Consider the following 24777-nt stretch of genomic DNA (forward strand, 5'->3'; position numbering starts at 1 on the left):
TTTTTAATCCATCTTGCAAGCTCACCTCTGACCCTGTGCGACTTTATCTTCTGTATCAGTCTGCCATGAGGGACCTTGTCAAAGGCCTTACTGAAGTCCATGTAGACAACATCCACTGCACTACCCTCATCGATCATCTTCGTCACTTCCTCAAAAAACTCAACCAAGTTAGTGAGACACGACCTCCCCTTCACGAAATCATGTTTCCCCTCGCTAATATGCCCACTTATTTCCAAGTGGGAGTAAATCCTGTCTTAAAGAGTCCTCTCCAATAACTTGCCCACCACCAACATAAGACTCAAGAGCCTGTAATTAGCTGGATTATCCCTGCCCCCCTTCTTAAACAAAGGAACAACATTGGCTATTCTCCAATCCTCTGGGATCACCCCTGTAGCCAGTGAGCATACAAAGATTTCTCTCAAGGCCCCAGCACTTTCCTCCCTTACCTCTCTCAGTATTCTGGGGTATATCCTGTCAGGCCCTGAGGGCTTGTTTACCTTAATGTTTTTCAAGACCCCCAATACCCCCTCCATTTTGATCTCAACATGACCCAAACTATCGACACACTCTTCCCCAGACTTATCATCCACCAAATCCTTCTCCATGGTGAATACTGATGCAAAGTATTCATTTAATACCTCGCCCATTTCCTCTGGCTCCATGCATAAATTCCCTTCCCTGTCCTTGAGTGGGCCAACCCTCTCCCTGATTACCCTCTTGCTCTTTATATTATGTATAAAAAGCCTTGGGATTTTCCTTACTCCTGTTGGCCAATGACTTTTCATGACCCCTTTTAGCCCTCCTGACTCCTTGCTTAAGTTTCTTTCAACTTTCTTTGTATTCCACCCTTGCTTCACGTGTTCCCAGCCTTGACAAATGCTTCTTTATTCTTTTTGGCTAGCTCACAATATCTCTTGTTAACCAGGGCTCCCTAAAGTTGCCATACTTATCCTTCATCCTTAAAGGAACATGCCAGTCCTGAGTACCTATCAACTTACATTTGAAAGCCTCCCACGTACCAGATGTTGATTTGCCCTCAAACATCAGCCTCCAATCTACATTCTTCAGTTCCTGCCTAATATTGTTGTAATTAGCTTTCCCCCAATTTAGCACCTTCACCTGACAACTACACCTATCTTTATTCATCAATACCTTAAAGCTTACTGAATTGTGATCACTGCTCCCGAGCTGCACCCCTACTGAGATGACGACACCTGGCCAGGCTCATTCCTCAATACCAGGTCCAGTATGGCCCCTTTCCTAGTTGGACTATCTACGTAGTGTTTCAAGAAGCCCTCCTGGATGCACCTTATAAACTTTGCCCCATCTGAGCCCCAAGCACTAAGTGAGTCCCAGTCAATATATTGGAAGTTAGCATCGCCCACAACAACAACCCTGTTACTTTAACGTCTTGCCAAAATCTGCCTTCCTCTCTGATCTTCTATCTCCTGCTGGCTGTTGGGAGGCCTATAGCCCATTGTGATTGCACCCTTCCTGTTCCTGAGCTCTACCCATATTGCCTCGCTGTTTGAGCCATCCAAGGTGTCCTCCTACAGTACAGTTGTGATAAACTCCTTAACAAGTAGTGCAACTCCCCCACCCCTTTTACATTCCCCTTTATCCCGCCTGAAACTTCTGTATCCTGGAACGTTAAACTGCCAATCCTGTCCCTCCCTTAACCAAATCTCTGTAATAGCAACAACATCATAGTTCCAAGTACTAATCCAAGCTCTAAGTTCATCTGCCTTACCTATTACAGATGCACTTCAGTTCACCAGACCCGCTTTGATCAGCAACCACATCCTGCCTGCTCTTCGTCCGAGTCTTGCTGGCCCTATTCTGTAGTTTCCTTTTAGTCAATTCACCTTTGCTTTGGCCCCCACCCCCCTGCCAAGCTAGTTTAAATCCTCCCGAGTGACACCAGCAAACTTCCCAGCCAGAATATTTGTGCCCCTCCAGTATAGATGGAACCCATCCTTCTTGTACAGGTTCCACCTGCCCCGGAAGAGATCCCAATGGTCCAGATATCTGAAACTCTCCCTCCCACACAATCTGTTTAGCCACGTGTTGAGCTGTACTATTTTCCTATTTCTAGCCTCACTTGCATGTGGCACACGGAGGTTATGACCTTGGAAGTCCTGCTTTTTAACTTTCTACCTAACTCCCTGAACTGCTGCTGCAGCGCCTCATCACTCATCCTATGTCATTAGTACCAATATGTACCACTACCTCTGGCTGTTCACCCTGTCCCTTCAGAATGCTTTCTGCCCATTCAGAGACATCCTGGACCCTGGCACCAGGGAGGCAACATACCATCCTGGAGTCTCTTTTCTGCCCACAGAAGCGCCTGTTTGTATCCCTAGCTATAGAGTCCCCTCTAACTACTGCTGTAGTACTCTTCGTCCTTCCGTTCTTAACATCAGAGCCAGCGTGGTGCCACCATTGTGGATGCTGCTGCTGTTATCCCTGATTGGTCATCCCCCCCAGCAGTATCCAAAATGGTATACTTGTTAGAGAGGGGGACGACCACAGGGGATTCCTGCACTGGCTGCCTGCCCCTTCTCGTGGCCACCCATCTATCTGCCTGCACCTTGGGTGTCGCCACATCTCTAAAACTACTGTCTATGACGCTTTCCGCCATCCTCATGGTCCTAAGTGCATCCAGTTGCCGCTCCATGCAGTCTGTCAGGAGCTGTAATTGGGTGCACTTCCTGCAGATGTAGTTGTCTGAGATGTTGGAAGTGTCGCAGATCTCCCACACCTCATAAGTGCAGCACTTCACCCCTCTGACTGACATTTCTATCACCAATTAAACTGTTTAAGAAAAGCCAATCAGCATCACCAGTTTGCTGCCCTCTTCCGGGTACTCGCCATCACTTGAACACAGATGGTGTCTTGCTGCAGTCCACCTTCTGGAAGCAGTAACTGCACTGATGAAAATCTTCCCCACATCAGCCAATCAGTGGAACCACTCTGCTGCCCTCTTCCAGTCCCTGTGACGAGAACAATCAAAAATTTGAGAGCCCCTGCAACTTCCTCCCCCATCTCCCACAGCAGCCTGTGATACATCTCATCGTTTGTCCACTTTTAAGCCTGATAAAAGCTCCAGTGCCCTGCTATAGGAAGGATAGTATTGAACTGGAGAGGGTTCAGAAAAGATTTACCAGGATGTTGCCAGGGCTGGAGGGTTTGAGTTATAAGGAGAGTGTGGATAGGCTGGGATGTATTTCACTGGAATGTAGCAGGTTGAGGTGTGACCTTATAGAGGTTTATAAAATCATGAGGGGTGTAGATAAAGTGAAATGATACCTTACTGTTATCCCTAGGGTGGGGGAGTTCAAAACTAGGGGACATATTTTTAAGGTGAGAGGAGAAAGATTTAAAAGGGTCCTAAGGGGCAACCTTTTCACACAGAGGGTGGTACGCATGTGGAATGAACTGCCAGAGGAAGTGGTGAATGCAGGTACAGTTACAACATTTAAAAGACATTTGGACAGGAAAGTTGAATAAGAAAGTTTTAGAGGAAAATGGGCCAAAAACAGGCAAGTGGGACTAGTTTAGCGGGAAACTTGGTTGGCATGGATGAGTTAGATCGAAGGATCTGTTTCTGTACTGTATGACTCCATGACCACCTCACTCCCTAGTCCTGAAGCCTTTACCTATCTCCAAGTGAAGACATGTGAAGTGCTTATTTAACACCTTGCCAATGCTTTCCAACTCCATATGCAGATTGGTCCCTAATGGGCCCTACTCTTTCCTTGCTTGTCCTCTTCTCCTTGATATACTTATAGAATATCTTAGGATTCTCCCTAATCTTACCTACCATTGTTTATTCATGCCCCCTCTTTGCTCTCCTAATTGCTTTTTTAGGATCCCCCTGCAATTGAAATACTCCCCTAAAGCCTCTGTTGATTTGCTTCCTTTGTACCTGCTAAAAGTCTCTCTTTTCCTTCTTATCCAGTCCTGAAAGTCCCTAAACATCCAGGGTTCTCTGGCCTTGTTGTTCCTACATTTCACCCTAAAGGGAATTTTTTGGCGTGTACTCTCGCCAGTTCCATTATGAATGCCCCTTGCAGTTCTGCTGTAGATTTATCCAGAAGTAGCTGCTCCCAGTCTGCTTGTGCCAAATCCTGCCTTACTGTCACAAAATCCCAACCCCATCTAAAACCCTTTTTTGCAAACCATCATTTTCCTTTCCCATTACGAACTTAAAACGTATAGTGTTGTGACTGCTATCACTAAAATAATCTCCCACTAGCACCTCAAACACTTGTCTGGCTTTGTTCCCCAAAGTTAGGTCCAACATTCCACTCGGCCTTGTTGGATGTTGATATAAAAAGCTTACCTGAATACATTTCAAGAAATCTGCTCCCTGTAAACCCTTTACACTATGACTATCTCCATTAATGTTGGGGAAGTTGAAACCCCCTAAACCTTTTTACTATTTTCATACATCTCAGTGAATTGTCCGCTGACTGTTCTGGGGTCTATGGTACGCTCCTAACAGTGTGACTGCTCCGTTTTTATTCTTAAGCTATACTCGAGATACTTCATTTGAAGACCCTTCCAAGATACCATCCCTCCTTACTGCAGTAACTGACTCCTTCATTAATAATGCAATGCCATTTTATGAGCTCCAAGTCACTCTATCAAGTGCACTCTATTGCATCCACATGAACTTTCAGTTTCTCACCTGAGATACGCTTATGCCTGCGAAGTGAAATTTTGGACCTTTTTTAGTAAATTTGGCCCATTGCAATCGCTAGAATCAGAGGCAACTTGACCCTCCAAGTATCGTCATTGTATGGAAAGGAAGGCACTTCCTTGATCTGGACAATATCTATAGCAACATTTTGCTTCAAATCCAGAATTGTGAACAACCTTTATATAGCAGACCTCAAACATTCATAAAATGTTGCTTAGATCAGTCAAAGAAAATGTGGAATTTGACAGTACGGATGGTGTTAATAACCATTCTGCTGGGGCCCAGCAGCTGACATTGAGACTTCAATGGGCAGGAAGTTAGACTTGTTACCTATAGTTATTCCTAAATGTTTCTTAATAGCTGAGTATGTGAGCTGTGCAAGCCGGATCGGGAGCCCGCATGGTGTGTTCCCTGCCCGGTGCCAGGGTGCAGGACATTTCTGACTGGCTTGAAAGGATATTGGAGCGGGAGGGGGAGGATCCAGTTGTTGTGGTCTATGTTGGGACTAACAACATTTTCAGGGCTAGGATGGAGGACCTGTTTGGGGATTATCAAGCACTGGGAATGAAATTAAGGAACAGGTCCTCGAGGGTCATAATCTCCGGGTTACTGCCCGAGCCACGTGCAAATTGGCTTAGGGATAAGAAAATTAGAGAAGTAAACACGTGGCTAAGGGAGTGGTGCGGGAAAGAGGGGTTCCATTTCATGGGGCATTGGCATCAGTTTTGGAACCGGAGGGATCTGTACCGATGGGACAGTCTCCACCTGAACCGATCTGGAACCAGCGTTCTAGCGAAAAGGATAAATAGGGTGGTCACTAGGACTTTAAAACTAGTGAGTTGGGGGGAAGGGAAAGGGAAAACGACAGGGAATATGATGGTAAATAAAAAGGTAAGCAGCAGGTTAGCATGTGTGCAGGAGGGTTTAAGTTCAAGGCAGACCATGAAAGAAGCAAAAAGGAAGGATAACTCAGGAGATATTATTAGAGATGTTGGAAATCATGAGGGTAAGAAAGTTAGCATAAAGGCACTTTACCTGAATGCTCGTAGCATTCGTAACAAGCTTGATGAGTTAACGGCACAAATCATTGCGAATGATTATGATTTGGTAGCCATTACGGAGACATGGTTACAGGATGGTCACGACTGGGAGTTAAATATCCAAGGGTACCAGACTATCCGGAAGGACAGACAGGAAGGTAAGGGAGGTGGTGTAGCTCTGATATTCAAAGGCGACATCAGGGCGGTGCTGAGAGATGATATAGGTTCTATGGAGAATGAGGTTGAATCAATTTGGGTGGAAATTAGAAATTCTAAGAGGAAAAAGTCACTGATAGGCATAGTCTATAGGCCACCAAATAATAACATCACATTGGGGTGGGCAATAAACAAAGAAATAACTAATGCCTGTAAAAATGGTATGGCAATTATCATGGGGGATTTTAATCTACATGTAGATTGGTCGAACCAGCTCGGTCAGGGTAGCCTTGAGGAGGAGTTCGTTGAGTGTATCCATGATAGTTTTCTTGAACAGTATGTAATGGAACCGACGAGGGAGCAAGCTATCCTAGATCTGGTCCTGTGTAATGAGACAGGAATACTTAATGACCTCATACTTAGGGATCCTCTTGGAAGGAGTGATCACAGTATGGTTGAGTTTAGAATACAGATGGAGAGTGTGAAGATAAAATCCAATACCAGGGCCCTGTGCTTGAACAAGGGGAACTACAATAGAATGAGGGAGGACTTGGCTAAAGTAGACTGGAAACAAAGATGTTATGGTGGGACAGTTGACGAGCAGTGGAGGACTTTCAAAGCAATTTTTCAAAGTGCTCAGCAAAAGTATATTCCAATGAAAAGGAAGGACTGTAAGAAAAGGGGTAATCTGCCATGGGTGTCTAAAGAAATAAGGGAGGCTATCAAATTGAAAGAGAAGGCATACAAAGTGGCCAAAAACAGCATGAAACTAGAAGATTGGGAAAACTTTGAGGGTCAACAGAAAGCCATAAAAAGAGCTATAAAGAAAAGTAAGATAGAACATGAGAAGAAACTAGCACAGAATATAAAGACAGATAGCAAAAGTTTCTATAAATATATAAAACGAAAAAGAGTGGCTAAAGTAAACATTGGCCCTTTAGAGGATGAGAAGGAGAATTTAGTTATGGGATATGATGAAATGGCCGAGGCATTGAACAGGTATTTTGTATTGGTCTTCACAGTGGAGGACACTAATAACATGCCAGTAATTGACAAAGAGACGAAGGTAGGTGAGGACCTGGAAACAATCATTATTACGGAAGAGGTAGTGTTGGGCAAGCTAATGGAGCTAAGGATTGATAAGTCTCCTGGCCCTGATGGAATGCATCCCAGGGTACTAAAAGAGATGGCGGGAGAAATAGCAGGTGCACTGGCGGTAATTTTCCAAAATTCGCTGGACTCTGGGACGGTCCCAGCAGATTGGAAAACAGCAAATGTGACACCACTGTTTAAAAAGGGAAGTAGACAAAAGATGGGGAATTATAGACCGGTTAGCTTAACCTCTGTAGTGGGGAAGATGCTTGAGTCTATTATCAAGGAAGAAATAGCAAGGCATCTGGATAGAAATTGTCCCGTTGGGCAGACGCAGCATGGGTTCATGAAGGGCAGGTCATGCTTGACAAATCTTTTGGAATTCTATGAAGACATTACGAGCAAGGTGGACAATGGGGAACCAGTGGATGTGGTGTACCTAGATTTCCAAAAGGCCTTTGACAAGGTGCCGCACAAGAGGCTACTGCATAAGATAAGGATGCATGGCGTTAAGAGTAAAGTATTAGCATGGATAGAGGATTGGTTGACTAACAGGAAGCAAAGAGTGGGGATAAATGAGTGCTATTCTAGCTGGCAGTCAGTGACTAGTGGTGTGCCTCAGGGATCGGTGCTTGGACAGCAATTATTTACAATTTATATAGGTGATTTGGAATTGGGGACCACGTGTAGGGTGTCAAAGTTTGCAGATGACACTAAGATGAGTGGCAGAGCAAAGTGTGCAGAGAACTGTGAAACTTTGCAGAGGAACATAGATACATTGAGTGAGTGGGCAAAGGTCTGGCAGATGGAATACAATGTAAATAAATGTGAAGTCCTACATTTTGGTAGGAGTAATAGTAAAAAGGATTATTACTTGAATGGTAAAAAGTTGCAGCATGCTACTATGCAGAGGGACCTGGGTGTCCTTCTGCATGAATCACAGAAGGTAGGTCTGCAGGTTCAACAAGTAATTAGGAAGGCAAATGGAATTTTGTCCTTCATTGCTAAAGGGATTGAGATTAAAAGCAGAGAGGTTATGTTGCAGCTGTACAAGGTGCTGGTGAGGCCACACCTGGAGTACTGTGTGTAGTTTTGGTCTCCTTACTTGAGAAAGGATGCACTGGCACTGGAGGGGGTGCAAAGGAGGTTCACTAGGTTGATTCTGGAGTTGAGGGGGTTGGCTTTTGAGGAGAGACTGAGTAGATTGGGATTATATTCATTGGAATTCAGAAGATTGAGGGGGGATCTTATAGAAACATACAAAATTATGAAGGGAATAGATAAGATAGAAGTAGAGAGGATGTTTCCACTGGCAGGTGAAGCTAGGACAAGAAGGCATAGCCTCAAGATTAGAGGGAACAGATTTAGGACTGAATTGAGAAGGAATTTCTTCACCCAGAGGGTTGTTAACCTATGGAATTCCTTGCCCAGTGAAGTAGTTGACGCTACTTCAGTAAACGTTTTTAAAGATAAGGTAGATTTTTTTTGAACAATAAAGGAATTAAGGGATGCGGTGAGAACGCAGGTAAATGGATCTGAGTCCACGAAAAGATCAGCCATGATCTTATTGAATGGCGGAGCAGGCTCGAAGGGCCAGACGGCCTACTCCTGCTCCTAGTTCTTATGTTCTTATGTGAAATTTTGAAAATGAACTAAGTTTAAAGTCATAATGTTAGATGGTGCAGACGGTTTCACAGAAATATCCAGTTACTGCAACACTTCACAAAAGTTGAGATGTTTTCAATTGGTATAATTTACCTTAATACAAATATCGTCTTGATTCTTTTTAAGTGTTCCCGACTTGAAAGTTGTTGGAGGATGCTTTTGTTTGGCTGACTTGCTTTGCAATTGTGAATTATAAACTGACTCTGCCTTTAACCAAGAAAAATTGCACTCTGTGTTAAACATTTTAGTACTATGAACTCCAGTGTGACTACAGTCTAACAAAATCAGGTAGGAATCATATATATTGTAATGTATCTTCAAAGGACCACTATTTTTCATGTGTCAATAAAGCTAAAATTATTGCCACCAGCTTTTGAGATCATCATGAAGAATGATCTGGGAGGCCATTCTCTGCTTTTCACCACAATAAAATGCTTTTATGAGTTGATGATAAAGTTTCCTACAAAGAAAAATATTCAATACGGAACTGCTTAAGATTGATCACTGCTTTAAGTATGTTCTCAAGATTAAGGAAAAGATAAGTCTTCGACTGCAATAAGCAATTGAAGAACATCATTTACCTCCTCAGTGTCAGGTCACAGGATGTGAAGGAGTCTTGCTGGTAGTTATATGTAGGAATATGCACTTATGTTGCTCGATGATGGTACATCTGCAGGAGACATGTTACATAATCCACACTGTTGTTTGTGATATTTTGTGAGAAGTCTGAGTTCAGAAGCGCTACTGTGGTTTGGATTTTTTCATTAGTTTAAACTGGATTTTTTTTTGTGTCTGCTAAGGTGAATGGAAAATTCACTGAGATTGAGACCTTCATCTCTGTTTCTGGTTGTATTCAGATTTTCTTCAGTGATGCAAAAATTTTGTTCCACAATTATGTGACTTTTCACCAAATACATGTTTACATTTTCATCAAATACATTGATGTTGGACATGGTCTGGGAGTGCACGTAGAAACTTGATTGCATCCTATAACTCAATAAATGGAGTCCAAGACTAGATTGCATAGGTTTAAGATGAGAGGGGAAAGACTTAAAAGAGACCTAAAGGGTAACATTTCCACACACAGCGTGGTGTGTGTATGGAATGAGTTGCCAGATGAAGTGGTTGAGGCTGGTACAATGACAACATTTAACCATCTAGATGGGTACATGAATAGGAACGGTTTAGAGGGATAAGAGCCAAATGCTGACAATTGGGGCTAGATTAATTTAGGATATCTAGTCAGCTTGGACGAGTTGGACTGAAGGGTCTGTTTCCATGCTGCACATCTCTATCATACGATGACTCTAAGTCGATTTCTCCTACATCTATTATATTTAGTATAGTAGTTTTAAATAGATAGTGTAAATGTGATCTCAACCAATTGTAATAATGGCATATGGACGCGTGTGCAAAACAGCTCAGGACCTTAGAGTGAGACTTAATATTTGGTCCTTGTAGAGTCTCTGGAACAATGGCTAACATATCAATGTAACCTGTAACTAGTGGCTAACATGCAATAAACTATATCTTGCTAATTACAGGAGACTCTTCCAGTTAAAACACAGTGTTTTTCCTTTACCACACTAGACCAAGTAGATTCACGTTTCCTACTCAAAGAGGGTAATCGGAGCAAGCTTCATCAAGAACAACAGCTCATGCTGCGTGATGATCTGGCATGCCCATACAATACATGGTGGCAAAACGATTTGTAACGAAGTGCTCGAAGTACCAGTTAAAAATACAGTACTTCTGGGCAATCACCTAAGTGATATTTATCATTTTTGATACTAAAATGTTTAGCAGACGTTTCACAGGAGCATTATAAACCAATAATGATACCAAGCCACATAAGGAGATATCAGGTAAGATGACCAAAAGCTTGGTTAAAGAACTTGGCTTGAGAGGGATCTTAAAGTAAAAATGAGGTTGAGAGGGTGTTCGAGAGCATGGGGCCAAAGCAACAGAAGCTACAATCACCAATAGTACTGCAGATAAAGTTCGAGGTTTGAGAGAGCCTGGAATTACAGGAATGCAGATATCTCAGAGGGTTGAGGGGCTGGAAGAGATTATAGTGATAAGGAGGATTGAGGATTTAAATTCAAAATATTGCTTGACTGGGAGTTGATGTTGGTCAACAAGCAAAGGATTGATAGGAGCAAGGGGTTTGATTTGAGTTATGACACTGGCAGCAGAATTTTGGATGACCTGTTTTGTAGAGGGTAATTTGTGGGATATGAAATTGTGAGTTCAGTTTTGTAAATCCTTAGTGATTTTGTTGTGTAAGCACAATAAATTTATGCAGCAGTGCAAGATTCCATATTGATTCTTGTTTGGTTTTAGCATTGTTTTCACGTGTTGGTGTAAATCATAAACAATACTAAGCTGAAATGTCAGCTATTTTGAATCTGTATATTGTGTTGCCATGCTTCACTACCCAGTACCCCAGGTTGCTGTCTTTTCCTCCAGTGAGCTAGATTAGTCTGATTACTCTGGCGCGATGCAATTGATGGATGACTGTCATTATCTTCTCAAGTCTGCAAGACGTTTTAGCGTCAAAGATGATAATTAAAATTTCAAGAAATTGCCTTGAAGCATTGTGATTTTTACAGATGTTTTTGTTGCTCACTTTTTTTTGTTATTTGTGGTGCTGTTATAGAATCAGATATTTGTCAATTTCTTTCTTTGCATTTCTATATTGCCTTGAGCATTTCAACACAAATAAACCAATACTTGGCACATTAGCTGAGACTTGAAACAATGCAGCTTAGTACCAAGAGTTTCATAGAATTTTGTTCAAGAACAGACATTGGAGGGGATCATAATTGACCTAATTTCTTGTATTTCCTGCTGGTTACTCATTGAAGATATTTTTCCATTAGAACCTACTGGTACTGAACTGCTTTTTTAATCCAGCTCATTACTCAGTACTGGAGTTACTCACAATTTAAAGAAACTAGCTGTGACTGAAACCTGCCTGTGCTTCTTAACTGTAAATCACCATTAACTTTAGGGTCACTTATTTCTGACATTAAAATATTCCTTGTATATTAATTTTTCTATGAGCATTGTTAATAAAAGAGAGGGCACTTTGCCGTAAGTTATGGGGAGGCAGTAGAGAGGAAGGGAGGAATGCAATTTTCCAGCCCCATTTTTCCCAAGCTGTTTGTGGACAATGCAGCCGAGTGTGATACTAACAACCATAATCTTAGTTCCTCATTCACCAAATATCCCACACAGCTTACCTTCACTTTCTCACAAATATCACAGATTCTACTTGATGACAATGCTAACATAAATACTACCTCATTAAATATTACAAACTAAATTTATAAATGATTGTATGCCACAGAAATAAACTAATCACCCTAATCATCCCTTAATGCCTGTCTTCATTGTCATTGCTACTCTTGTACTACTGCACAGTGATATAGCAGGGGGTGCAGCATGTGTTTTTTTTAAATGGGGAGTGCCTGCAGATGACTTCGGTAAACAGTCTTTAATAGTTCTGGGTCTCGTAGGTCTGGCTGTAAACTGTAGCATCTCAGCATGAGGGACAGCAGTCTGGGCTGACAGTCAACTGCAAGAGTATGGATAAATTGGTGAGGCTTGGAGAATGAATGCTATCTTCTTGAGAGAGAGACACAGAGCTCACTGGCACTTTGTATTTTTTGGAGCCTGCCATACTCATGGGCTGTTGTCATACCAATCCTGGTAATTGACTGCTGAACTGCTGTGAAAGCCTTTTTACACACTAAACCATAGTCATGGTGACAGCAGTATGAGCTTGCAGGGCAGTAAACTGAGCTTCCTGCAGCACTTGCATGTTGGGTTACTGTAACTTATCCTGCATTGGGAATTCCAACATTGACCATCAGGCACTGAATCATGAATGTCAATTGAGTTGACTCCGTCTTCTGTTTTGGAAAAGGTAAGTTTAAGCTGTGAGGCCAGGTGCCAAATTGGCACTGGATTCCTTCATGCTCCTAAACATTGACTGTACCCTCTCTGCCAGGCTTCCCAATGCACCTAAAGTTTTATCCTGAATTCTCATCTGTGTTTCTCTGTAGACTGCTGCACTTTCTCTACAGTGAAACCTGTGGGTAGTATTTCCTTTCTCTTTGTCCTGATTGGAGCACAGTAATGCCTAATGACTTGATTTGTGCAGATCTCTAATGTTTTCTCTGAAATATGTACAGTTCTTTGAACTGTAAGTGAATTCAAGTGATGATGCATCTTCACCATCGTGTTCCTGCAGTGCATGACCAACTTGCACGTTTTGAGTGTCTAAAAGGAGAAAAAAAAGCACAAAAGAAATCCAAGGGCCCAAACATACCTTCCAGGTGAAGCAATACTTCAGCTGCACTTCCAAGAATCTAGTCTACTGCATTCGCTGCTCACAATGTGGTCTCCTCCACATTGGGGAAACGAAGCGTAGACTTGGCGACCGCTTCGCAGAACATCTACGTTCTGCTTGCAAAAAAGACCCTGAACTACCTGTTGCTTGCCACTTCAATGCACCACCTTGCTCCCTGGCCAACATCTCTGTTCTCCAGCTTGCTACAGTGTTTCAGTGAAGCCCAGCGCAAGCTGGAGGAACAACACCTCATTTTCCGCTTGGGGACCCTACAGCCCTCCGGACTCAATATTGAGTTCAATAATTTTAGGGCCTAAAATCTCCCATGTCCCAGCCCCCCACCCCACACACCAGGCCTTGTTACCACATAGCCTGCCACTACACACCCCCTGTTGTTAGTCACTAACAGTCCCCATTAACAACTATTCACCCTCCCATCCTGATCGTTAGCAACTCCTTTGTCTGTCCAACTGTCTTTCTCTCTCTTTGGGCTCTATCCTATCGTTTACTCCCTACCCCACCCACCTCCCTATTTTCTGCATATAAACTGACGTTTTCCCAGCCACCATCAGTTCTGAGGAAGGGTCACCGGACCCGAAACGTTAACTCTGTTTTCTCCTCCACAGATGCTGCCTGACCTGCTGAGCTTTTCCAGCAACTTTGTTTTTGTTCCTGATTTACAGCATCCGCAGTTCTTTTGGTTATTACGAAAGAAGTAATTATTTCCACGTTTGCTTCTGATGCCAAACTGGGGGATGCAAGTTTTGAGGAGGATGCAAAAAGGTTTCAAAACAATTTGGACAGACTGCATGAATGGATTAGAATTTAACAGATGGAATATAATGTGAATAAGTGTGATGTTATTCATTTTTCTAGAAAAAGAGGTAGAATATTTCCTAAACAGAGAAAGGCTGACAAGTGCGGGTGTTCAGAGATACCTGGGTATCCTTGTTCTTGAATCATTAAAACCAGCATGTTGGTACAGCAAACATTTAGAAAGACATACAATGTGCTGACATTTATTACAGGGAGATTTGAGTACAGAAGCAATGATGTCTTGTTGAGACTTCACTTGGAGTGTTGTGTGCAATTTTGGTCATCTTGTATAAGTAAAGATATACTTGACGTTGAGGGAACACTACAGAGGTTGTCAGATTAATCCCGGAGATGGCAAGATTGTTTTATGAAGAGAGATTGAGGAAACTGGGTGTGAATTCTCTTGAGTTTCAAAGAATGGTAGTTGATTGGATTGAAACCTAGAAAATTCTTAATGAGCATGACAGGATAGATATAGACTGGATATTTCCCCTATCTAGTAACTCTGCAACCAGGGACCTAATCTCAGGATAAGCAGCAGGCCATTTAAGACCGAGATGAGGTGGAATTTCTTCACTCAGTGGGTGGTGAATCTTTGGAATTCTCCAAGCATGAGGGCTGTCAAGATCAATCAATAAGCAGGTTCAAGATAGAAATTGATGGGTTTGTGGAGACTAATGAATTCAGGGACTTAAAGCTCGTACCAGGGGAGATGCTCAGATTTGGAAGAGCAAGGAGATGCCGTTTGCTGAATGGCCTAGATGTTCCTATGGACATATGTGGTGATGAGTGGGATAAAATAAGAGCTGAAGTTTGCTCCATTTGCAGCTTGTAATTTTGGAGAGGAAGGGAAGGTCATTGAAATTGCAGAGTAAAATTGCCTATGAAAGTACCATATTCTTAATCTAATCACCTGTGACCATGGCCTCATCTATGGCTGCCCCATTACGAGCCAGTATTGCTTCCTCTGTGGGGCTTTGGAAATGCAGGTGAGCCTGATGACCTTTGGTTAACACCAACCTCTGGTTGTGCACCGTGTTGCTCTGTGTGAAAGAAAAGAAGTGTGCCAATAAGTTTCATTGTATTGGTGGTGTGACTTTAATGGTTGAATATTTGTGCAACCTAGGGAATGTTTGTATGAATCTTGCTGCAGTGCTAAGTGTTTGAGGGAAAGGTGAAGTTTATGAATATTGGTCAAGAGCTCTGGTTGGTAAGAGATTGTTGGTTGATGAGTCATGATTTTGAGCAGCATCTGAGAATACTGGTACAGTTAGTAGGATACAGCATTTAAATATATTTACTGATTTGAAAAAGAAAGATACATGCTGCCAAAGTTTTCCATTTGGACTCACCAGGATAGAAAAACTTTGACAACATATGTCTTTCCTTCAGCCCCGCTCAAGCTATGTACTACAAAGTAAATATTTACTGACCTTAACCACCAGTGTGAGGCCATCAAAACATTGCATCCAGGCCCATGGGAGTGACTTTCAGTGGTGAGGTCGAATTTTAAGAGGGCTAAAAACTCGCAATGGTGATTCCATTCTGATTCATCCAGCCAGTGAGTACTAACTTGAAACAGACATGCTTCAAATGAGCAGGTGTGCACCCAGCAATGCAAAATAAGCAGGTATAGATTAATTGAAAATTGTGATCCCCATTCCTGTTTTGAGAGCTGTCCAATTTAGTTCCCTTAATGGCTAAATAATTTAAATCTGTATAATATTGCAAGGATCTCCCTTCAAAGTCTGTAATGAAGAAAAACCAAAATGAAGAAGTTAGTGGAGAGGATTTCATTTTTTATAATATATCGTTGAACACAAATCAGAATCAAAGTCAAATAAACATGAATTAATTGATAAATCATGGGCAGAATGAACTATAAATACACATGGAACGGCAGATACAACAAAGCTATCCAATGGAGCTGCCAGGCAGTTACACAACCATAAGGCACGAACTTTGTCCCATAGTTCTTTCAAACTTACATCTTTTCTCGGCTGAATTTCAGCTCCATTGCTTCAGGCTTTAACAAAACAGGCTTCCACCTGTGAAAACCTCTAATAATGAGTCGATTCTTTCCAGATTCTCCTCAACTCCATTCCTTTGGCTATAGTGTGCTTCTACTAAAGCGGCCTACACCTTTGACAATATGGCCAATTCAGTGCATTCAGTCACTCAAAGGTGAATGAAACTAAAGCAACAGTCCTTTTAAAAAAAGAGTGCTCTTTGACAGCTTGACAATCCGTCTGCATGATTATGCTTTTTGACCGCCTTCACTCTCCTTTTTGTCCTTGGCTGCTATACAGATTTGTGATTTCCTTTGGCATTTCTTCTAGTTTAAGGTTCAATCCAGGTCATGTGGATCAGCCTTTTTTAATACCTCAAAATATAATTGATCCCATTATAAATGATTCCACAACAAACAAAAATTATTTGCTTTTTTTTAATATAACTACAAATTCCTAAAGCATTTCAAAATAATTGTTTTTTTCCTTACTGACTCCAGGCCAAAATCCATCAAAATATTTTGAACCATAATGTATTTTTCATACTGTGTACAATTTATGTTGATCTTAAACTGACTATTACAGTGAATTATGGCACTGATTAATCAAATTGACAGTAAAAATATAATTAACCATTGGCTAAATAATCTAATGACTGTACCTGAGAGCCAGATGCTAATTAAAACTTTGTTTTTCATCTACTTATTGTAGTAGATTCGGTATAATGTGTCCAAATATCTCACGAACATGTCATAATGTTTTAGTGGTTTGGACTTGAGGGTTGAGGGGAACAATAAGCCATGTTTGAATTAAGTCATGTCCTTATTACTTTAAAAGTTGTGCATTTATTCTGTAGCTAAAAAGGGTATCCAGTTGTCAGTGCTGAATAAAAACCAAAAGAACTGCAGATTCTGGAAATCAGAAAGTAAAACAGAAATTGCTGGAAAAGCTCAGCAGGTCTGGCAGCATCTGAGGAGGGAATTCAAAGTTAACGTTTCAGGTTCGGTGACATTTTCTTCAGAACTGTGGGTGCTGAAGATTTTCTCTTATGCACTTGCTCAAGAAGAGATTATAGCCTGTTTAGGATAAAGGATCTCTGATTGTACTTAGTTAGATTATAGTTGTGTCTACGACCTTACTAAGGTAAAGCTGCTCCAAGCCATTTGACATGCCTGATTCATGTTTTTACATTGTGTAAAATCTATTGCTGAACCCGTTAACAACATTGAAGAAAACTTACTACTTATTGCCTTACACTTTGACCTTGGATTGACATTGCAGTGCTTTCATCTTCAGATCAATTAAGAAAAACGCTGTATGAGAGCTGTCACCTAAGTTTGGGCATTCTTGTACACTTTCAGTTTGCTGTATTGCTCAGATTTTTGTGTACCAAGCTGAGCATGAATAATTCATACTTTGTCTGGTTAATACAAAGTTGCTGTTATCACACTTGAAGGTAAAGCTAATATTTATGAATCTTGACCTCAAAAATACTTTTCATTCTATTTACAGGAAAGGCACAAGGTGAATCCTGTTTGAAAATAGAGTGCTGTTGCTTATGTTATGGAAAACGCCATACAGAATTAATTATTATTTTTGCATGATTTTACAGTCCAGCATTCTTCGATCAGATGTGGAAATAAGCAGTCCTGGACCTGTACCGTCTTCAGGGAAGCCTGGAACAGTGTACTATCCTTTTACGGCTACAAATCCACGGAGAAGACCGCTTCATGACACACCAACTCTAGGTTTGTGTTTACATTCATAGTTTGTGAACCACTTAAAATCTCAGAGAATGTGAAACATCCTTGAATGAAATGAGACCAGGAATAACTAGGTTATCATCTTAAAGTGACATTGGTGGGAGGATAGAATGATCCAAATGTTCACTTGTCTGCTTCCTTTCCTGGGCTGTCCTTTTTTTCAGTATCAAAACCATTTTTTTGAAAAAAAGCATTTTGCCCATGATGTTGCTTCTGGGAAGTCCTAAGTCTGTAAATTTTAAAAACAAAACTCAAGGATTATAATCACTTAAAGAAGCATCTCTGGACCTGAAATGTTAACTCTTCCTTCTCTCCACAGATGCTGCCGGACCTGCTGAGTTTCACTAGCAATTTCTGTTTTTGTTTTGGATTTCCAGCATCCCCAATTCTTTGTTTCTTTGTTGTTATAATCTTGGTATCATTTTCCAGTTCATCTGCAGGTGAAAAAAAATTACAAATAATTTGGTGTGGGGAGGGGTTGGGATGGTTAAACTAATATGTTCAAATTAAAGCAGGAGAGAGTGTGGTGAGAAATGTAGATAAGAGGTTGAAACCTTGGCAATTTAAGCAAAACCAAATGAATTGCAGATTCAAATTCAGCTTGGTAACTATGACGTAATTGCTTCAACTGAAACAACTGCAAGATGGCTTGTGACTGGCAGCTGATATAGCAGTTTATAAAGGCTGCAAGAAAGATAGGGAAATAGTAGAGGGGAGGGGTTAAGAATAATATTATTTTATTTATAAGAGTAGATATATTGAGAGGTTAACATGTAGTCATCACAGTATGATTTTAGGGCAATTTTAACATTCATATTGATTGGAATAAGTAGATTAGCGTATATCAGGAAAGTAGTGAGCTTCTGGAGTGTTTGGGTAGTTTCCTGAAAGTCACTGCCCTTGAATCAACAGGTGGGCAGATTATATTAAATATAGTAATTAGTAAAGAGTCAGGTTTCATTAACAGTATGAAGTGATCATTATATAATCAATTTCCATGTAATGTTAGAAGACAAGAAGTGTGAAGCAACTGTTGAGGTTTGGGGTGTGGTTAAGATTGCCCACAGTAAACTTGACAAATCTGCTGATTTGGTAAACGAACACAAGATCTGTAGAGGTGTTCAAAATTTTACTTAAAATGATACAGGACTAGTTTGAGGTAATTTTTTCTCTCTGAGGGTCATGATTCTTTGAAACTCTTTTCCAAAAAAAGGCAAAGGGCACTGAGTCTTTGAATATTTTTTAAAGGCAGAGTATTAAAAGAAACTTGTGAGAGATGTCAAAATTAACATGTTTTTACAATTACATCAGTTAAAAGAATGGTCAGGAGCAATGTGGAGCATTTGAAAACTTTCAATGGTGATATTGTCAATGATTGAAATGGTGGAAATGATGTGTTGCATAGTCATTTTGTGTCAGTATTTACAATAGAGAGTGAAGTCAGTTTGCTGGGAATCTGCAGGAAACTAATACTTAAGCGAGAAAGAGACTTATCAAAATTAGACTAAGCAATTTAAAGACGTTGAAGAAAATAATGTCATGTAGTGTGACAAATCTGGAGACTCAGATGATTTCCATCACACAGATTTAAAGAATGTAGTTATAACTTTATAGAAGCTCTAATCTTAATCTTTTGAACTCTCATTGAAAATTTGTACATCATTCAGGCCTTTTAAAAAAGGTGTGAGTGGGAAAACCAAAAAATTGACTAGCTAGCTTTGCATATATTATTGAGAAATTGCAATAGTGTATAGTTAAGGTTAGGGTGATTAAACATCTTGAAGATGTTTGGCTCCTGAGAGAAAGCCAGAATGGATTTCCAAAGGGTAGGTCATGTGTGAGGAAATTGGTTGAATTTTGTTTCGAAGAGGTGACTGAAGTAGTTGACAGAGGAATGTCTATACATGTTAATTGCAGAAAGTCCTCGCTTAAAAGTTGTGATTGTGTTCCTGAAAATCATGACTTTAAGTGTAACCATTTTAAATGAAGTATTAATTTCCAAGGAATTAATGTTGAAACTAGAATTTTGTGCCATTGGACCGTCCTTAGCGGGAAAAAAAGTCAATGAAAGATACCTGTATTCCAAATCAAAATGTGGTGCTTTAAATGGAAGAATTTTTACAATGGTGACTGAAATAACTATTAAAATAAGATTTCCTGAAATATTTTCAAATTTATCGTTTTACTTAGAGAGCTTCCTAGAAGGAACCTCAAAGAGTGGAAGGCGGAGTGCCACAACTTGGCGTCTGCTCTGGGACACCTTTGCCAATGACCTGTAGCCTGCCTCCAGGGCTTTGCTTGTTCCTGATCACTCATTTGCTGCGTGGCGGTGTCTTCTTGGGGGTCAGTGAAGGCCCTTCTTCCTTACTTTTGCCATATCAAAGGTCCATTTGGCAAGGCTGCCCTGTTGGCTGTCTGTGGGCCCTTTGCCTTCCTTTCCCTGGCTGTTGGGGTGCTGGTCGGTGCTATGCTTGGTAGCTTTTTCTAGCATTCTTCTGCCGCGCACCCCCCCTCCCCGCTCTCTGGGGTGATGGCTTTTTTTTCTATTCATTTATGAGATATGGGCGTTGTTGGCTGGTCAGCATTTCTTGCCCATCCCTAGTAGCCCTTGAGAAGGAGGTGGTGAGTTGCCTTCTTGAACCGCTGCAGTCCACCTGCTATAGGTTGATCCACAATGCTTTTATGGAGGGAATTCCAGGATTTTGACCGAGCGACGGTGAAGTTGATTTCAAGTCAGGATGATGAGTGGCTTGGGGGCGAACCTGAAGGTGGTGGTGTTCCCATATGTCTGCTGCCCTTGGCCTTCTAGATGGAGAGCTTGTGGTTTGGAGGGTGCTGGATGAGGATCTTTGGTGAATTTCTGCAGTACATCTTGTAAATAGTGTATACTACTGCTACTGAGTGTCAGTGGTGAGGGAGTGGATGGATGCTTGTGGATGTAGTTCCAATCAAGTGGGCTGCTTTTTCCTGGATGGTGTTAAGCTTCTTGAGGGTTGTTGGGGCTGCACTCATCCAGGCAAGTGGGAAGTATTCCATCATACTCCTGACTTGTGCCTTGTAGATGGTGGATAAGCTTTGAAGAGTCAGGAGGTGAGTTACTCCCCACAGTATTCCTTGCTTCTGGCATGCACTTGTAGCCACTGTGTTTTTGTGGTGAGGGCAGTTGAGTTTCTGGTCAATAATAAACCTCATGATCTTGATAGTGGGGGATTCAGTGATTGTAACACCATTGAATGTCAAAGGGTGGTGGTTTGATTGTCTCTTATTGGTGATGGCCATAGCCTGGCATTTATGTGGTGCGAATGTCATTTGCCACTTGTCAGCCCAAGCCTGGATATTGTCCAAATCTTGTTGCATTTGGACACGGACTGTTTCAGTATCTGAGGACTCATGAATGGTGTTGAACATTGTGCAATCATCGGCAAACATCCGTACTTCTGACCTTATGATGGAGGGTAGGTCATTGATGAAGCAGCTGAAGATGGTTGGGCCGAGGACACTTCCCTGAGGAACTCCTGCAGAAATGTCCTGGAGCTGAGATGATTGACGTCCAACAACCATGACTATCTTCCTCTTTGTCAGGTATGACTCCAATCGCTGGAGAGTTAGCCCACTGATACCCGTTGATTCCAGCTTTGCTCGGGCTCCTTGATGCCATACCTGGTCGAATGTAGCCTTGATATCAAGAGCTGTCACTCTTACCTCACCTTTGGAATTCAGCTCTTTTGTCCATGTTTGAATCAAGGCTGTAATGAGGTCAGGAGCTGAGTGGACCTGGTGGAACCCAAACTGAGCGTCACTGAGCATGTTATTGCTGAGCAGGTGCTGCTTGATAGCACTTTTGACGACACCTTCCATCACTTTACTGACGATTGAGAATAGACAAATGGGGTGGTAATTGGCTGGGTTGGATTTGTCCTGCTTTTTGTGTACAGGACATACTTGGGCAATTTTACACATTACTGGTTAGATACCAGTGTTGTAACGGTACTGGAAGAGCATGGCTAGGGAAACAGCAAGTTCTGGAGCACAAGTCTTCAGTACTATTGCTGGAATGTTGTCAGAGCCCATAGCCTTTGCAGTATCCAGTGTCTCCAACTGTTTCTTGATATCATGTGGAGTGAATTGAATTGGCTGAAGACTGGTATCTGTAATGCTGCGGACCACTGGAGGAGGCCGAGATGGATCATCCACTTGACACTTCTGGCTGAAGATTGCTGAGAATGCTTCAGCCTTATCTTTTGCACTGATGTGCTGGGCTCTTCCATTGTTGAGAATGGTGATATTTGTGGAGCCTCTTCCTCCAGTGAGTTGTTTAATTGTCCACCGCCATTCACGACTGGATGTGGCAGGACTGCAGAGCTTAGATCTGATCTTTTGGTTGTGGGATTGCTTAGCTCTGTCTATCACTTGCTGCTTTCACTGTTTGGCATGCAAGTAGTCCTGTTTGCTGGCTTCACCTGGTTGATGCCTCATCTTCAGGTATGCCTAGTTCTGCTCCTGGCACGCACTCCTGCACTCTTCATTGAACCAGGGTTGATCCCCTAGCTTGATGGTAATGGTTGAGTGGGGGATATATCGAGCCATGAGGTTACTGATTGTGCTGGAGTCTAATTCTGGAGTGGGGAGGGCTCACACAGTGGATCGTGGATCGAGGTTGATGTGACAGTGCATGGGAAATGCTGGATTTTTGCCTAGGTTGTGGGTACTTGGTCATGGCTGCTCTGGTCCACTGGTGTTTGGCAAGGGGTCGCACAAAGGCAGTGCCAATTAGGTAAAGTACTCAGCTTGGAGTGCTATAATAAAAACATTAAAACAAATCTCACAACACTTTGTGAAGTTTTCCATCCTGATAACTTCCTGACATCTGGGTAAAACAGTGCTAAATGTGGTAACATTAAATGCAGAATCTTTGTATTTGGACTTGCAGCAAGTTGGATAAAGTTCCTCATAAGAGACTGAACTGCAGGTGAAGCCCAAAGAATTACAGGGAACTTTTTGACATGGTTAGAAATTTGTCTGTGACAGGTGACTGAACAGAGCCCTTGAATTGGATACTGTAATTGACAGCATGTAACAAATGTTGTCTCAGAAAGTTGTGTATTGTGGCCTCAACTGTTTATTATCAACTTGAATTGGAAGCATAAAATTGAGGAGGTATTGATAGATTAACTGAATGGGAAAACTTTGACAATGGCTTTCAAATTGTACAACTACAGCTGCCTGGGCATTTACATTTGTATCTAAAAAGAATAATTTTGCAGGCTAGTTTACAAATTATATGAACTGTAACAGAGGAGGTACAAAGAAATTTGACGCTCCAGGTGCATTAACTATTTAAATATACGAACAAACAAAGAAATTAATAGCATGCTAAGGTAAAATTAGGAAACACTTTCCAATGCATAATGTTGTAGAAGTTTGGAAGTCCTTTCCAGAAATGACAACTGGCGCTTGATGAATTGCTAACTTTAAATCTGAAAATGATGAAAGTCTGTTATCTCAAGACGCTTACTAGTTCTGGTGATATGGAGTTAGGTCACAGACCAGCCATGATCTTGTTGAATATCAGAACATGGCTCACACTTGTTTTTAAATTTTCATAATATTTATATACATGTAAAGTGCGAATTTTGCCGGACAATCTAGGAGAGCTTCTAATACATATGTTGAATGCAGCAGAAAATGTTGCAGGAAAGAAAAATTGATTGCTTCAGATGTTCATTGAAAGGAAGCCTTTCACCCTGCATAAACTTAGTCCAATATTATTTCTTTACATCTTCTTTTCACTAAGTTGTGCTGGAGCAAAGATAGGCTGGGATTGGGAAGTACAATGACGATAAAGCGAAATCAAATTTGACTGAGAACGTTTTGTTGTTGAGTTTAAACTGTTATTCACTCGTGCTATAAATTCGGAAGTGGCTTGTTTCATCATGAAAGGTAAAGTTAACCAAAAAGAAGGGGAGAGCACCCTTGATAATGGTGACGTGGCTCATGTGCTGACTGCGATGTTCAGAGGCAATTGAGGGTGATTTAAACCTTTATAATAAGATGGAAGCTCAATGCTTCCTGCAAACAGACCATGCCACTCCCTTTAAAATGTTGGACTAACTGCAACAATTTAATATCCTGTTCCCCTACCATCACTGATGCTCCAACCTTTGAACCTATTCACATTATCTGACATTGCAGCTATTGCTGTAAAGTATAGCTACTGAATTCACCATCACCTTTGTGTCGACCACTTCATGTCGGTTCTGCCTTCTTTCCCTTTGGGCTGCTGCTATTAGTAGCTGAATCCTTTATTCCACAATCAGTGTTTCATGTCAGTTCTCAGTACCTCCTGTGCTTTCAACTTCTGACCTGATTTAAGTAGTCCTTTTGGTTGCTTGTTTTCTCTTTCCAACTTGCTAACTTGCTGCATATATTGTTCTTAATCAAGGTCCCTCCTCATGATTGCACAATTCTGAGACCTTGCTCCACAGCTTTCTACATCTAACATTTAGAGGTGTTCACTTTTCTTCTCTGTCTCAGCCCATACAAACTTTTCTCGTTTTGTTTAATGTCATTTCTCATGTCTCAATTAAGTGTCATGGAATGGTTTTCTATGTTAAAGATGTTCTATAAATGTGAATTCTTGCCAATAACAATGGCCTCACAGAATGAAACTGCTGTTAGTATTATATTTTTTGAGAAATAAATGATTTTCATTTTTATTTCCAAGTAATATGTAGTCACAATCTATATTTCACTCTTTGCAGATCCCACACAGACAAAGAAAGTAAGAAAGGTGCCTCCTGGTTTGCCTTCATCTGTGAGTATAGTTTTCTGTTGGGATGTGGTGTGAGCTATAATTTGTCTTTCTTCTAATGAAATGTTTTTGTGCATTTTATACTGTGAACATGACAACAAAAGATAGTAATGAAATAACTTGAAATATTTAAATTGATAGCAAATGTCGAGTTGCTAGATTTAGTAATGATGATATGTGGCTTATTTGTACAATCTCGCCCCTTGTCCCAGCCATTTGAGTCCCCTCTTGGGAGTGAAACCAGGACAGAAGCTGTCAAAGACGATCGCCTGTACAGGTCTTTTGATGTTTAATTAGTCATTATGTTGCTGAACAGGAGGACAGACAGAGATTAATAGCTTAGAATCTTAGAAATTTACATTT

General features: G+C 41.3%; 1 protein-coding gene across 4 annotated transcripts in view; it reads left to right on the top strand.

Moving 5' to 3' along the window:
- tcf12 (transcription factor 12) overlaps window positions 1-24777 on the top strand; it is a 218385-nt gene that overhangs the window by 63091 nt on the left and 130517 nt on the right. For 2 of the 4 annotated variants that reach the window (XM_048616045.1, XM_048616046.1), the window contains 2 exons: window positions 17453-17588; window positions 24365-24417. In XM_048616045.1, coding sequence (XP_048472002.1) covers window positions 17453-17588; window positions 24365-24417 — 189 coding nt within the window. Of the gene's footprint in view, window positions 1-17452; window positions 17589-24364; window positions 24418-24777 lie in introns of those variants that run through there. The other 2 variants (XM_048616049.1, XM_048616048.1) reach the window with 2 other exon arrangements.

Source organism: Rhincodon typus, chromosome 33 (assembly GCF_021869965.1).
Source record: "Rhincodon typus isolate 14 chromosome 33, sRhiTyp1.1, whole genome shotgun sequence".
Lineage (NCBI taxonomy): Eukaryota > Metazoa > Chordata > Chondrichthyes > Orectolobiformes > Rhincodontidae > Rhincodon > Rhincodon typus.